The 15921-nt window shown below is 46.5% G+C and overlaps 1 protein-coding gene across 1 annotated transcript in view; it reads right to left on the reverse strand.

Annotated features, from left to right (window-relative positions):
• Positions 1-1782: 1782 nt before the first annotated feature.
• The window catches only part of LOC138604120 (F-box/LRR-repeat protein 19), a 20080-nt gene continuing 5941 nt past the window's right edge, over positions 1783-15921 (reverse strand). The window contains exons 3-11 of the mRNA XM_069675973.1: positions 14905-15048; positions 13901-13987; positions 13436-13621; positions 12578-12610; positions 10807-12068; positions 10530-10693; positions 9299-9460; positions 8905-9126; positions 1783-8012 (exon numbers count right to left, since the gene is read on the reverse strand). Of these exons, the coding sequence (XP_069532074.1) occupies positions 7738-8012; positions 8905-9126; positions 9299-9460; positions 10530-10693; positions 10807-12068; positions 12578-12610; positions 13436-13621; positions 13901-13987; positions 14905-15048 (2535 nt within the window). The 3' untranslated portion in view covers positions 1783-7737. The remainder of the gene's footprint in view (positions 8013-8904; positions 9127-9298; positions 9461-10529; positions 10694-10806; positions 12069-12577; positions 12611-13435; positions 13622-13900; positions 13988-14904; positions 15049-15921) is intronic.

Genomic DNA, 15921 nt, shown 5'->3' on the forward strand with positions numbered 1-15921 from the left:
AAAGGGTGTTTCACATTAAGACTGAGGCACTCTCCCATGACGTAAAAAAATCACATTTTATGAAGATTGGGATTTTTTATAAACATTTAGATGCTCTGTGGACTCAGTTTATTGACACATGAAAACACCAACCTGGCTCCCATCGGCGGTCATCTGATGATGATTTACCTTCTTACTTATCTCTATAAGCAGACATCTGTATGCAAGTGCAGCTAACAATCTGTTCTCAAACATTGTCTCTCAACTCCAACTGCATTCTCACCTCTCAAGTTGCTAACTGGACTGTAAACAATGCAGTGCACTGAAAAGGAAGTCTTGGCCGGAAGTCCTTTACCGCTAACTGCTGGCTACACCAGAAGACCTGAAATGTTCGCCATCACTCCCAGGGGATATATCATCGGCAGACGAAAGCCCAAAGATGCTGATGAGCTAGTTTGGTGTTCATTAAATACAAAATATGGGAGGAGAGAAGTCTAATAAGTTTTTATATTTCTGGTTAGCTCCAAAAATCTGAACATTTCTTTTCTGGTTGCAAAGTTGTAGCATGTTTGACTTATTTATTTTCTACATTTTAGATGGTTTCCACATCGTCAGGACTATTAGCACACATGGGAAAGTTAAGGAAGGAGTTGGGGGGGCTGGAGCCTATCCCAGCTGTCATTGGGTGAGAGGCGGGGTTACACCTGGACACACCTCCCGCAAAATGTACGGGAGGTGTAAACATGGTGCGTTCCATTTGTACTTGGTTGTAGTAGTTGGAATTTCGTAGTTCCCAGTCGGAAATTTCAACTGGAACGCCCCCTGGGTTCGGATTTCCAACTTGGAAAGTCGGGAGGAACCTCACCAACCCCCGACCTCATGATCAAAGATGGCTGCTCCGTGGATCAACAGTGAATGAAAGCTGTAGTATTAACTGTTTATCACTTCTGTCTGTGGACATGTTGTGGACCTCAGATTATTTCTGTAGTTGTCTGTAGTCTGTAGTAGCAGCAAGCACACAACTGTTTTACTGGAGGGGTCAGTATCTTGGTATCATTCCCAGTTCAGCATTCCGACTTCAGAGGTGAATGGAATGCACCATAAACAAACAGCATGTGCTTCAAATACACACACGGTGCTGTTCCGCACTGCAGGCTCTGCTGTTTACACTGACGCTGTTACGCCTGTTACTACCTCCGATGCCGGCTCAGAGGCGGAACGACTTCGCCCCACCATTCAGCCTCCGCGTGTTTTACCGAGAAGACGGAACGTAACAGAGGCGTAAGAATCCCGCCTTAAACTGGCAGTGTGAAAGGGCCGATTGAGACAGACAACCTTTCACACTCACACCTACGGGCAATTTTAGAGTCACCAATTAACCAAGCATGCCGAGAACAGCCCATAAATGCAGCCTGAGTTCTTTGAGTCCATCATTGTTTGTTGGTGTAGAGAAAAGTGTCTGTGTAACAGTTAGAAAATAAATGGTTGAAAGACTACGGAAGCTCTAAGTGGACATGCTCGAGAACTTTGAGAAAACTGAAATTAACTCGTTACCACACATATCGATAAATAGGTCAGTAAAAAACGGAGTAAATAAAATGTATGGATGTCCTCTGAGGGCTCCCGTAAAAGACTCATTGATTACAGTTTGTCCAACACTTTTTAAATAATTTCTCGAAGGCCAGAAAAACATCCGGAGCCTGCTCATATTTTCATCTCTGATTTCTTCCCTTTGACTTGGTGTGAAATGTCTCGTCGACATGCAGAAGTTACACTCTTCTCAAAGAACAGACGGACAGGAAGTAAAAACAAACCCATTGCTTCTTTATTAGTTAGTCATTTTACAGTAGTCACTCATACGTAGCTGCCTTGAGTTGGTCTTTTTGTGTCTTTTCACTTTTCGTTCAAAGTTCTTCCTCATTTTTTTTCATCAACACAACGGAAGAGTCATGGACAAAGTATAAAAAAGAACAAAAAGCAAACAAAGAAAAAAAACGGGATAAAATGCCCCTTTTCACAACAAAAACTACATTTGGCAAAAGGTGAGGATGATGATGACCCAGTGCATCTTTAAAACATCCAGAGACATGAGAGGTCTTACTAAGATAGAAAGAGGCGAGATATGTCTAATCAGGGGATAATTGTCCAATCAGGTTTGATCTCCTCACCTGTTGCTAGGCAAAGTTTGAAGCTGTGATATGAGTCATTAAAAGAACAGCGAGGCGTCGATCCCCGCATCAAAGTCACAGTAAAAAAAAAAATCACAACCAAGTACAAAAAATTAAATATAAAAACTGACCCATTCAGAACACAGTGAAACGTTGATCTGGTGTGTTTATGGCACAACAAGGCGAACCACATGGCAATTTTATATTTGACTTCTAATACTTTTCGTTGTGGACCCCCACCAGCTGACAGGAACCACAAGCTAATGTAGTGATCTTCATTGATGCCTTACCTCCGCTGCACTGCCTCTGAACTCGCTCGTTAAAATCCTAAATTTAGTCTGAAAAACAGTCGAAAACTGAACGAGCCAAACCAACGTGGAGCGAGTGAGTGTTTGCTTGTTATGTAGGCTTCGAGCTAAATTAGCAGAATCCTCCATAACTACTTACCAGGCTATTTTCTAATTTAAATGTTTTAATTTTTATAGCAGATTTGCATATATCTTTTTCTTTATTTTCCATCCTCCAATGCTCGTTGGTAGCTAAATCAGTAACCTCATTATGAGTTAGCTCATTAAAAGCTAAAGATCACTACACTAGCATAATATTCTTTGTGTGGAGGTCAGCATAACTCGTCTCCATGCTTCTTTTACGTTGTAATGGAAATATTCTTCATTTATTTGTCACTCAGTTTGAGTTTTTCTGACTGATTAGCATACATGGTTAGCATTCCCCAACCTCCACAGCTCTTGGAGCAAGCTAAGACTAGTTAGCTAAGACTAGTCTTAGCTTAATAACTTATTAGTAAGCATTAAAAGTAAAGGCCTGAAGTTTGGGGAATTAACTTTATTGAAAAGTGTTCTTTGTGAGGAGTAACCTACATATGAGTTTTTCTTATGAGCTAACATTAGCATTACTTGTTGCCATGGCTTTAAAATGGCTCTCTCCCATGTTGTAACTAAAACTTTCTTCTGTTTTATTGTGTCTAACTGTTAACGTTTGCTAACAGATCTTATGTGAGGCAGAAATTAACATTGACTTTGAACCACTAGAACTAAATCTTACTTAGCATCCTAGCTAACGTTAGCTAACCAGTGATTATGGCTGTTTTCCCGCTTGTTCGTTGAGCTCAATTAAAAAAAGTTCAGATTGTGTTTCATGTCTTCAGTTTTCTCCGAGAACAGTGCAGCAGAGGTAATGCAGCAGGAACTGACAGAACGCTTGAACCTAACCAGCTAGCTAACATGAATCACGCTAACCAGTACAAGTCGACCCTGACAGCTAATATTCAGTATTTTCTCTTTATAATTACTGTGGTCCATGATTTGTTTGGCTGTTTGATTTGTCGTATACATCTGAAAAAATAAAATAAAAACAACAATAAGAAATATGTAAATAACATTTCTGCCCCCCCCCCTCCCCCCTCAGTGCCACTGCCTCACATGATAAGACAGCCAGTTCACACATAGAAAACAAACAGCAGACAGTCACAGCGGCGTGTGCTGAGGTGACCGATATGAACGTCTGGACCTCATTTATGAAACATCTTCACAAAGTTTGACTTTACCAACAAAAACCAGCAGCTCATCGATTTCTTTACATGTGAAAAGCCATAACTCTGTTCTAACAATAATCCTGACATAAAAGTCAGAATATTGAGGTTTCATTTTTCATAAGTGAGGCCTCTGAGAAAACTACAGAAGCCCAGATTAGCCAAGAAAAGTTAGGAATGATTGATTAAAAACACTCAGATAATCATGACTTCATACCTGTTGATTTTAGATCTTGACTTTACAAACCAGAATTACTAAATCAAGTTTATGAGAAAGGAAGTGAAACTTTTTGAAATCTAAATACTATTTGTTCTGTAGGGGTCATGAGACAGGAAATCAAGATCATCAAAGATAATCAAGATTAAAAGCTGGTGAATGAAGTTGATCACAATTATTGGAATCTATTATTACAAACTGAAGGAAGATCATAATTCTGGATATCAAACTGTGATTACAGGACAGTCAGGGAGGTCAAGATCTTGAGAGTAAGTAAAGAGTCAGATATAAACCCATGTTATCAAATAGAATCTACATTTGTATCAAAAACAAGATGTTAAGAAGTAACTCAAAATCATGAGATGGTAGAAGAACAAAATGACTGCAGAAATACTAAATCAAGATAACAAGATAGTAAATCAAGATTTTGAGATCATTTAAGAATCTCGTGAATCAAGTTAATGTGAATGTAGTTAAATCAAGATTCTCACAGAACAAGATTATAATTTAGAAATCTAGATGTTGGTAAATCAATGCAAGATTAAGATCAAAAAGATTGTGATATTCAGCAGGAGAGTCCGGTAAGTCAAGATCTTGAGAGTAAGTAAAGAGTCAGATAGAAATCAGGATTATTATACGGAATCTAAATCTGGATAAAAACAAGATATTAAATGAGTAAATGAATCTTAGAAGATGACGAAAGAAGAAAATCTGAGATACTAAATCAAGATAATGAGATTATTAATCAAGATAATGAGACAGTGAATCTAGATAAGAGATAAATCAAGATCAACAATATGACTTAAGATTAAATCAAGATTCTGAAGTAAAATCAAGATTGGGTACGTCAAGGTCATGATTATGGATTTAGGGACTCATTACTTGATTTATCTCGAGTATTTTTATTGTTCCTAACTTCTCATGTTTGTTTTCCTGGCAGAAAAGGGCTTCCATAGAAAACCAGATTCTAATTCATTAATGTTTTTTGAAAATGCAGCAAAAACAGGAAGAAATGTTCATCACGTAATAAACAAACGTAGATTGTAGCGTACAAAAAGGAGTGTGAGGAATAAACAAACATTTCTCTTTTGCAGGAGAGCAGGAATGTCTGTTCGGGCTGGTGGGAGTGCTGCGGTGGCACAAAAATAAATAAAACCTGATTCAAAGAGAAACAAACAAAAAAAAACTCCTGAGACAATCAATCACTTCCCAGAGGTGATGAACACATGACGGACACGCAGCAGATTTAAACACAAAGAGGGAAGATGAATGATTGAGGCGAACGTTGAAGACACTGAGGCTCAGTTTCAAACACACCCGGCGCTGTCGGTCTGGTCTGGTCTCACACACACACACACACACACACACACACACACACACACACACACACACACACACACACACACACACACACACACACACACACACACACACACACACACACACACACACACACACACACACACACACACACACAGAGGAAACAGGAAGGAAAACACCTTAAACCAAAATCACACCTGAACAACCCTCACCTGCGACGATGATAAAGACAGGCGCTGTCTTCAAAAAATACTGTCTTACTGACCTGAACGAGCAACAGTCAGAGCGCGTGTACGCCAACAGTCTGACCTTTTAAAGGATGGTTAGCCTAGCTTAGCACAAAGACTGGAAGCAGGGGGAAACCGTTAGCCCAGTTCAATCAAAAGGGTGAAATACTTTTCCAAATGTCTGATTGAAGCTGCGTTCAGACCTAAGTGATGCTCATTTTGCCTTTCGTTACCCAGACAAGTTCATCTGTAGCCACACAGCTGGTTAACCTCCCTCCTCCTCCTGAGCTGTGTCTGATGAACTCTCCTGCTGCTTCCAGCTCCTCGAGGCTGAGCAGTGCCCAGTGTGCTGAGCGGTTAGCTCGGATCAGTACCAGGATTTCTCTGATGGACACCAACTACACGTTCTGTTCCAGCTGTGGAGCGCCTGTCCATCTGTCTCCGCTGAGTGGCAGTTTCACTGTATCTAGCAAGTCACAGGTGGGCTGAGATCTGTCTCACTACAGCGCTATGAAGCCACAACAAACAGATGTTACTGAGATTTAATGACAATAAACAGGCTGAGAGGATGCTGAGAGAACTACATCAGGAGGCAGGGTTGTAGAGAGGCTGAGCTCATGCTTTGTCAGGTCTGTCTGTGAGACGACAAGAACTCTGCTTTAAAATGAAATCTGAACGGAGTTTGGTTCAACATCAGGACGGCAGGAGAAGCGTCACGTAAATATTTGCTTTGCTTTTGGTCTAAACACTTAAGGCTGTGGCTTCTAACATGTTCTTGCACATGAACATAAAAAAATACAACTGTAACTTTTGATCAGTTAATTAAATGTGCATTCTGAATACTTTGAGTGGATCTGACTTGAATTGTCTTTGCATATATACCCCTGCTCTGAACTCCAGTTCACACTGACGGCTGCACCTCAGACCGGTTTAGTTCACACTGCTTACATACAATCACTACTAACACTGTTGCTGCAGGCCAGCCTCTGATTGGATGTTGGATTCAGCTTCTGACTCAGTGTCTGTTTACATTCATTATGATGAGTGTTCTCTGATAGCAGCGTCCACACAGGTGAGTTCAAACTAAAGACTGTACCGCTTCACTCAGATAAGAAGACTTGACTGAGCTCTGGGGAGAGAGGCTTTTTCACAATACTTTTGTTCTTTAACATGGTTATATTTCTGTTAATTTAACACTGTCCAGCTGCAACAATTAGCCAATTCAATGATCATTTAAGCAACAACAAAAAAATAAACTATCCTGATCACTGATTACTAGTTTAAGTGTTTTTGCAAGGATAAGAGCCAAAAAAACCTGACAAACCCGGTGATGGTCCGTGTGTCTGTTGGAGGGCTGTACTGTTCACTGTGCCGAATTTAAAACCAGTGTTTGGATCAACACAGAGTCTGTCTACCTTTAGTCTGGAATAATCCTTGTGCAAAGACACGTGTGAACGTCTCTGTGGATCTGCAAAGAGGGGTGTTATGGGTAACTGTTGAAGCTCTCTAACCAAGCCAGACTTCATTCAGAAAATCTGCGTTTTCAGAGCAACAATCCAGCATTTTAAGGCCAACCACTTTCCCCGAGTCAGAGGAGAAAATGGACACCATTTTAGATATACAGAACTGTTTAGCCTAGCTTAGCACAAAGACTGGAAGCAGAGGGAAAGTGTTAGACTAGCTCCTTGAGTGTAAATCAACAATCACAAATGTCAGATTGTTCTGAAAGATGATCATTCTAAACGACAAACTCTCGGACTTCCTGTTTGGGGGGCGGGGTTGGGCGGGGGGGTAACGTCACCTTTCAAACCACAGCAACTAAAAATGGACAACAACAACTGATTTCCGTCTTTCCCCCGTTCTGCAGCTACTGACGAGTAGGTGGATGTCTGGCATGATGATTGGTCGCAGGGTGGAAGGACCGAAGGAAAGAAGGAAGGATAGAATGAAAGGAGGGAAGGAAAGGAGTGTTTGTGGGAGGTGATGTTTCAAAGGTTAAGGGTCATTTACAGTAAACTACAGGTATATACAAACACCCAAAATTGTACAGAGAACAAATATGTACATGCTCAGGGTTTCTATTTTTTAACTATCACCGACAACTTTCCCAAATATGTTTCTCCTCCTCCTCGCTGGACGCTGTTCTTGCCAACAGCAGGAGAAATGTTGCACAGGTCCCTCCTCCTCTTCTTCCTCACCTGTCTGTAGTGTAACGAGGAGGGAGGCGGGGCTTTTGGGCCGACTGAACTCGAGTGTCAAATGACATGAAGGAGGACTCTAGCTGTTCTTTAGCAGCGTTCTGTCTTCAGGAGGACAGGAGGACGAGGAGGAGGACGAGGAGGCGGACGTGGAGCAGGATGAAGCAGCGACTGTGGTGGTGGCCGAGGAAGAGGAGGAGGAGGTGGAGGAGGAAGAGGAAGAGGTGTGGGATGGGAAGGAGAGCAACTGTCCGGTCTCAGAGGAGAGGAGGGAGCAGGAGCGTAGGTCCACCGTCTGTAGGGAGGTGCAGCGACGCAGCAACGGGACACACTGCTCCGTCACCTTTACACAACCTGAAACACACAAACACCATCAGGCAGGAAACTACAACCACAGGCAGGAAACTACAATCACACAGGCAGGAAACTACAACCACAGGCAGGAAACTACAATCACACAGGCAGGAAACTACAACCACAGGCAGGAAACTACAATCACACAGGCAGGAAACTACAACCACAGGCAGGAAACTACAATCACACAGGCAGGAAACTACAACCACAGGCAGGAAACTACAATCACACAGGCAGGAAACTACAACCACAGGCAGGAAACTACAATCACAGAGGCAGGAAACTACAACCACAGGCAGGAAACTACAATCACACAGGCAGGAAACTACAACCACAGGCAGGAAACTACAATCACACAGGCAGGAGACTACAACCACACAGGCAGGAAACTACAACCATAGGCAGGAAACTACAACCACACAGGCAGGAAACTACAATCACACAGGCAGGAAACTACAATCACACAGGCAGGAAACTACAACCACACAGGCAGGAGACTACAACCACACAGGCAGGAGACTACAACCACACAGGCAGGAAACTACAATCACACAGGCAGGAAACTACAACCATAGGCAGGAAACTACAACCACACGGGCAGGAAACTACAACCACACGGGCAGGAAACTACAACCACACAGGCAGGAAACTACAATCACACAGGCAGGAAACTACAACCACAGGCAGGAGACTACAACCACACAGGCAGGAAACTACAATCACACAGGCAGGAGACTACAACAACACAGGCAGGAAACTACAATCACACAGACTGGAAACTACAACCATAGGCAGGAAACTACAACCACACAGGCAGGAAACTACAACCACAGACAGGAAACTACAACAGAGATTAGAAACTACAAAATTAAAGTATAAATTCAGTATTTACCTGCCAGGTTGATGTGGGTGAGGCTCTCTCTCAGGGGGGAGATGGGGGAGGTGAGGGTGTGCACTGTCTGGTCCGTGACATTCGCACAGTGACTCAGGTCTAACCTGGTCAGGTGAGGAACGTAACGCACCAACAGGCGGGACGACGAGTCCGACAAGTCCAAACCGGCTAATCGCAGCTCCGTCATGTTCTGGAAACGGCCCACTCTGGTTTCCCCGTGAGCTGGTCGACCAATCAGAGAGCAGAGAACAGGTAGTTTATTCTTGTTAACGACCGTCACCGTTTCTCCACACCACACTGAACAATCTGTTCATTCCTGAATTATTATGTGGTACATTAAACCGATCCCTCACGTGTTTGTCTGTTGGGTGTGGTTGGTGTGCGGGTGTCTCACCTGTCCTGGTGTCAGGTGGAGGGGCCAGCAGCTCCCTCAGGTGTGAGTCTTTGAGATCTTCCACTCTGCTGAGATCCAGCAGCTTCAGACAGGGACAGACGGCCTGACACAGAGCAGAGACCGCCGGCCACGGACAGCCGGATACGTTCAACTCCAGGAGACCTGAGCAGGACAGAGGGGGACAGGTGAGACACTCTGGTCTGACTCAACAATACTTTCAGGTAATACTCAGGGGTTGGAGCCTCAGGACAGACTCTTGGGCCGGACTCTCAGGTTAGACTCACAGGCGAGACTCCCGGCCTCTACCAGAGTTTACCCAGACTCTACTCTCACTCCCCGGTTGTTCTCTTGGGCCGGACTCTCAGGTTAGACTCTGGGGCGTTGAGTCACAGGCGAGACTCCCGGCCTCTACCAGAGTTTACCCAGACTCTACTCTCACTCCCCGGTTGTTCTCTGGGGTCGGACTCACAGGTTAGCATCTCAAATCAGACTCTCTGCTAGACGCTCCTGTCAGTGTTCTGGGTCAGAGTCTGGGATGAGACTCTCAGGCGAGAATATCAGGTCATTAACTCTGAACAGACTCCAACACTAGGTCAGTCTCCCAGGTCAGAGTTGCCAGTGTTTCTTTGACCCAAGAGTTCGACCTCAGAGTTACGGGGCGAGACACTCATCAGGCAAGGCTTTCAGGTGAGATTCACAAGTGAGACTAACGGGAAGGAACCCCGGATCAAAACCTCGGGACAGACTCTCTCGCTAGGGTCGGACTCTGGGGTCCGTATCCTGGGTCGACTCTTGGTTGAGCATCTCTGGTCAGATTATCTGCAAGAAGCTCAGGTTAAACGATCTTGTCACCAGGTCTCTGACGGGATTCTCGGGTCATAAACTCGGGACAGACTGGGATTGGACTCTGTGGAGAGACTCTGGGGCAAGATCACCGGGCAAGGCTTACAGGACAGACTCTGGGGCGTGAGTAAGGGGGTCAAACACCCGGGTGCCAGGCTCAAATCAGAATCACAAATGAGACTCACAGACCAGATTTACAAGCCACACTGACAGGTGAGATACACACTGACACGGTGGAGGACCACCTGTCAGTCCCGAGACCAGGGGTGTACAGCCGAGCGGGTTTCATTTACTGAGGAAGCGAGATGCAGCTGAAGGCTCTACGTTAATGCTAACAGGTTAAGAGCTTAAATGAGCTGAACAGGTAAACAGGAAGTGATGTCAGCACCTTGTAGGCGGTTGATGAGCCACATTAACTGTTTCTTGGAAATGTTGGTGTAACCCAGGTTGAGGGAGACGGGCTGCCGACGGATGATCCCACTCAGCATGGGGGGGGTGATGGAGCGCTGCCGGCTGAGGTCGATCTGAGTCCACAGACGTTTGTCACAGCACCTGGAGGACACACACACACACACACACACACACACACACACACACACACACCTATTAAATATATTAAACATGGTCATTGTAGAGAGATGTCACAGTTTGATGATGTCACTCACCAGCGGCTCCAGGTGCGGCACACCCTCATGCAGACACACAGCTCTCTCTGGCTCAGGTGCGTGAACACTCTGAGCCACACATCACGTGTCATAATGTGGGAGGAGCCAGTGTCCAGCGGCAGGCAGCTGGGCTCGGGGCAGGTGGGGGGGGGGCGCACCAGGTGTCTCTCCATCTGGACAGGGCGGGGAGGCGAGGGCACAGCAGGCGGGCTGCGCTTCATCATCTGAGAGCGCGGGGCGAGGCGGGACGGCTGCGAGCAGGGAGACGCCGCCATTGCTGACATCATCAGGCCTCCTCCCCCAGGGCCTCCCCCTCCCCCATTCGAGGTGGGGATGGAGGAGGAGGAGGTGATGCTGTTTCTGGGAGTCTGGTTCTTACTGTTGCTACGGATCTTGTTGCCGCGGCTCCCGCTTCCTTTGGTCCCTCCCCCACTGTGTCTGTGATTGGTCAGAACTCCACTTGCATTCTCCTTCTCCCCTCCCTCCCTCCCCCCTCCTGTCCCCCCTCGTGTCCGTCCGTTGCGCGCCTCCTGCCCATTGCTGCGCTGCTTCCCCGTGAAGCCGTCGTGCTGCGAGGACGGAGGCATCTGATTGGAGGAGAGGGGTGAAGGAGGCGGGAGGGAGGTGGAGTTTTTCCTGGTCCTGTCAGAGGTGGGCGTGTCCTCCTCCTCCCCATCCAGCAGTCCTCCTTTACGTCCTCTAGGAGGCAGCCCCACCTCCCCTCCTCTCCGCCGAGCCTTCTCCCCTCCCAGCTCCTCCTCACGCACCTCCTCCTCCCCCCTCCCTCCCTCCCCCTCCGACTCCTCACTGGCGCTGAAGCCCAGCTCAGCTAGACGTCGCTCCCGCTCCCTCTCTCGCTCCCGCTCAGTGCGACTCCTCTCTCTCTCCGCCCGCCCTCCGCTGCTGTTGCCGTAGACAACAGGAGGAGGTGGGGCAGGGGAGGAAGATGAAGGCGAGGAGCCTCCCGCCTGCTCCCCCCTCAGGGAGTCATCAGAGTCTGACTCGGAGTCGGACTCTGAGCTGGAGGAGGAGGAGGAGGAGGACTCTGGCCGACGCTCCAGCAGACACATCCTCTTAAAGCGCTCCAGTTTCTCCCTGTGGTGGGAGCGCTGGTCTGCACTCGACGTCCCCCCTGCTCCTCCCCCTCCTCCTCCTCCCCCAGGCTGAGAAGAAGAAGTTGTTGATGAACCTGGTAGTCCTCCTGCTCCTCCTCCCGCTGAGGAGTTAGGGCCGTTGGACTCCACCGCCTCCTGTTTGGGTTTCTGATGGAGAGAAGGAGAGGTGTCAGTCCACATGGATCCATCAGCTCAGGAGCTCTGACGTCCTGAATACCTGAAGCTGAATCTCACAGGTGAAGTGTTTGAGCACCTGAGGTTATTGTTACAATAATTAGAGTAATGCTGAAACAGAAACAGCCTGAAAGCACCCGCTAACGTTAGCTTAGCTTGTTGAAGCTGCTCTGCTTGTTTTAAAGCTCTGATTCCTGCATGAGGTTTTAGACGTCTCCTCCTCTTCACAACGAACAGACCGAGTGATTACAAGCTGTAAAAACACCCACTGAAGCAGCTTCAGGTTAAACATGCACTTAAGTGAGAGAGACCAATATTCTCAATACAGAATCATTACATTTTTTATGTTCTCAGTTGTCAAACTAGATAATAAGAGAAAGTTCTCTGTCACTCATTCTGTGTATGTGCTCGTGTTAAACCTGAGATTAAACCTCCGTTTGTTTTGGGACACGAAGAACAACGTCTGAATAAAATCTTTGTACCTTTTTGAGCCGTTTTTCGTGGGCGCCCTTCATCTGAGAGAGAGAGAGACAGACAGAGAGAGAGAGACAGACAGACAGAGACAGAGAGAGAGAGAGAGAGAGAGACAGAGACAGAGAGAGACAGAGACAGAGAGAGACAGAGACAGAGAGAGACAGAGAGAGACAGAGAGAGAGAGAGAGACAGAGACAGAGAGAGAGAGAGAGAGAGAGACAGAGAGAGAGAGAGAGAGAGAGAGAGACAGAGACAGACAGACAGAGAGAGAGACAGAGACAGAGAGAGAGAGAGAGAGAGAGAGAGAGACAGAGAGAGAGAGAGAGACAGAGACAGAGAGAGAGAGACAGAGAGAGAGAGAGAGAGAGAGAGAGACAGAGACAGACAGACAGAGAGAGAGACAGAGACAGAGAGAGAGAGAGAGAGAGAGAGAGAGAGAGAGACAGAGAGAGAGACAGAGACAGACAGACAGAGAGAGAGACAGAGACAGAGAGAGAGAGAGAGAGAGAGACAGAGAGAGAGAGAGAGAGAGAGAGAGACAGAGACAGACAGACAGAGAGAGAGACAGAGACAGAGAGAGAGAGAGAGAGAGAGAGAGAGAGAGAGACAGAGAGAGAGAGAGAGACAGAGACAGAGACAGAGAGAGACAGAGACAGACAGACAGAGAGAGAGACAGAGACAGAGAGAGAGAGAGAGAGAGAGAGAGAGACAGAGACAGAGACAGAGAGAGACAGAGACAGACAGACAGAGAGAGAGACAGAGAGAGAGAGAGAGAGAGAGAGTCAGTGCGAGCTGTAAACAGGTTGAACTCATGTTTAGCACCTCCTCAGACCTCCTCCACACCGACGGTCTCTGACAGGAGTCACCTTCTTCTTGGGCCCGCTGTCCAGAGGCAGCTCCTTCTCCTTCTTCCTCTTGTGTCCCCCCTCCATCCTCCCCCCCTCCTCCAGGGAGGGAGGGGCTTTCTTCTTAGGGGGAGGGTCGTCTGTGAGTTTCCAGCGTCCCACCTCTCCGTTATCCAGCCTGCGCTTCCCCGAGCCGTCCGCTTGGTCCTGGACAGACACACAGAGTGTTACAGAGCTGCTCACCTGAACACCTGTGCACCTGCCTTCTTTAGATTACAAGAGGAGCTTCCTTTCATAAAAACCTGACGGTGCAGCTTTAAAAAAAAGGGTTAATTTTATGTGAATAAAAGCTTTTGCTCTCTGTACGGTGGCCCGTTGAGGACACTTCAGACTGTCCTAAAGGAGAGGTGTTATGCTGTGGTGAATCTCTGCACCGGTCTGAGACGTGTGCGTATCCGCGTCCCCGTCTGCTGCTCTCAGTCTCACCTTACTGGTTTTGCCCTCCTTGTGGCACTTCGGACACTCCCAGCAGTTTGGGATCTCGTCGTTGATGATTCCTTCAGCTTTACCCATCTGAGGAGACACACACACGTTAGAGTTTCTCACACGCACACGCGCACGCGCACGCGCACGCGCTCAGGGTGACTCTTTCTCCTCTCTCTTAACATTTTATTTGAAGCTGTCAAACGTCTTTCACTTCAGAGGAATCCTGATGTGAAAATCGTCTGTATGGTGGCCTTGTAAGGACATCAGAGCTCTTTAGAATAAACGATTAATCGAGTGAACAATAAGCTGATTAATCAATAAGTGCAGGTCTAGTTTTAATTTTAATAGGTTGATTTGCACTCATACTTTCTGCGCTTCCTTTTACTCCAACATGTCAGGCGTCACCTGCATGACTTTAAAACAGATTTTATATCTTAATGTTGTATTTCTGTCCGTTATCACTTTTCCCTTTCCTGCAGCGTCTCAGTCGCCCCTCAGGGATTAAAATAAAGTTTATCTTCTGGTTGTGTTTGTTTGAGGACAGACGGAGCGAACACTGCAGAGATTATTTATAAATGATATAATCATCCTCTGCCTGGTGTTCACACTAACAAACACAGATCTTTAAGTGCCAGTGGTTTCAGTTCGTTCTGTCTGATATCAGAGTCAGAATAAAAAACAGGTGGACATTTGCAGGAATTAGATTTTGTCGAAGAAAAGCTCAGAAGTTTGATAATCTGGCTTTTATTTTAAAAGTTCTGAGTACCACAATCTGGCACCTTGTTTAGGCCTGATGACAAAGACCTTTTCATTTCCTCCATGTTGGATCTGCAGCTTCTCTTCATTCTGATCTTTGCTGCTGCAGTGACCCAATTTACTCTCAACGTCATTAAAGTTTGATCTCAGAGAAAAGACTCAAATCTGCATTTGTGCAGCGGTCACGTGTGAGGAGGCGTGAGACAGATTAGAGATGTTCATGGTGAAAGAAAGACGCCGTCACCGACCTTCAGGCAGCTCGGGTGGATGATCTCGTTACAGATGGTGCACTCCATCAGAGAGAGGCTGAACTTCTCCTCCTCAGAGTCCACCGTGTCCTCCTTCCCCGCCTCGCCGCAAGCAAAACACACCGCCGTGTGAGGCAACACCGGCTGTACAGAGAGAGACAGACAGGTAGAGAGAGACAGGTGAGTCAGACAGGTGGAATGCTTTAAACAAAAGCAGACAGTTTGCATGAAGAGCTTCAGGATGTCTAGCGTTACCATCTTTGCCATCAAAGTTTAGCGTGTTAGCATGCAAACGTTTGCTTGTTAGCAGTAAACACAGAGTCCAGCTCAGGCTGATGCAGTGTTCTTCATTCTGAAGGTAATTTATTCACGGTTGAAGAAATAATATAAGGATGCAAAATAAAGACTCACTGACTCATCATTCCACACATTTTACTTCTGGCCAAAACCTAGAGCCTACATTACCCACAGTGCAACTGGACTGCTGCCTGTTGAGTGGGAGATTTAGGTGTGATATGCTAGTAGCTGCTAACGTAGCATGAAGCTTAAAGTGACACGCCTGGAGAGAAATCAAACGTAAAACCGCAGGAAGATTTCTGTTTCTCCTTCTGATCACACCGACTGACACCGACCAGCAGAGGGCATCGCTCCTCCACCTCCTCCCCCTCCTCATCCACCTGCTGGAGGAATTAGAGGGACATCCATCCCACCTTTATCTCCCCTTCCTCTTCCCCTTCAGGAGGATCACATCTGAAACTGCCTCTTCCTCTTCCTCCTTCCTTTTCTTTCCTCCTTCTCCTCCTCCTCCTTTCCTTTCCTCCACCTTCTACTTCTTCCGCCTTCCTAATTATCCTTCCTCCTCTTCGTCCTCCTTGCTTCTCCACCCTATCCTCCTCCCTTCTTTTCCTTCCTTCCTCCTGTTTCTCATTTTCCTTCCCCCATCCTTCATCTCCTCCTTTTGCCTTCCCCTTCCCTGCTCCTTCCTTCTGCTCCTCGCTCCTTTTCCTTCCTCCCTCC

The sequence above is a fragment of the Semicossyphus pulcher genome, unplaced genomic scaffold (genome assembly GCF_022749685.1).
Source record: "Semicossyphus pulcher isolate SPU_LCO1_2020_fin unplaced genomic scaffold, fSemPul1.0.p SCAF_25, whole genome shotgun sequence".
Lineage (NCBI taxonomy): Eukaryota > Metazoa > Chordata > Actinopteri > Labriformes > Labridae > Semicossyphus > Semicossyphus pulcher.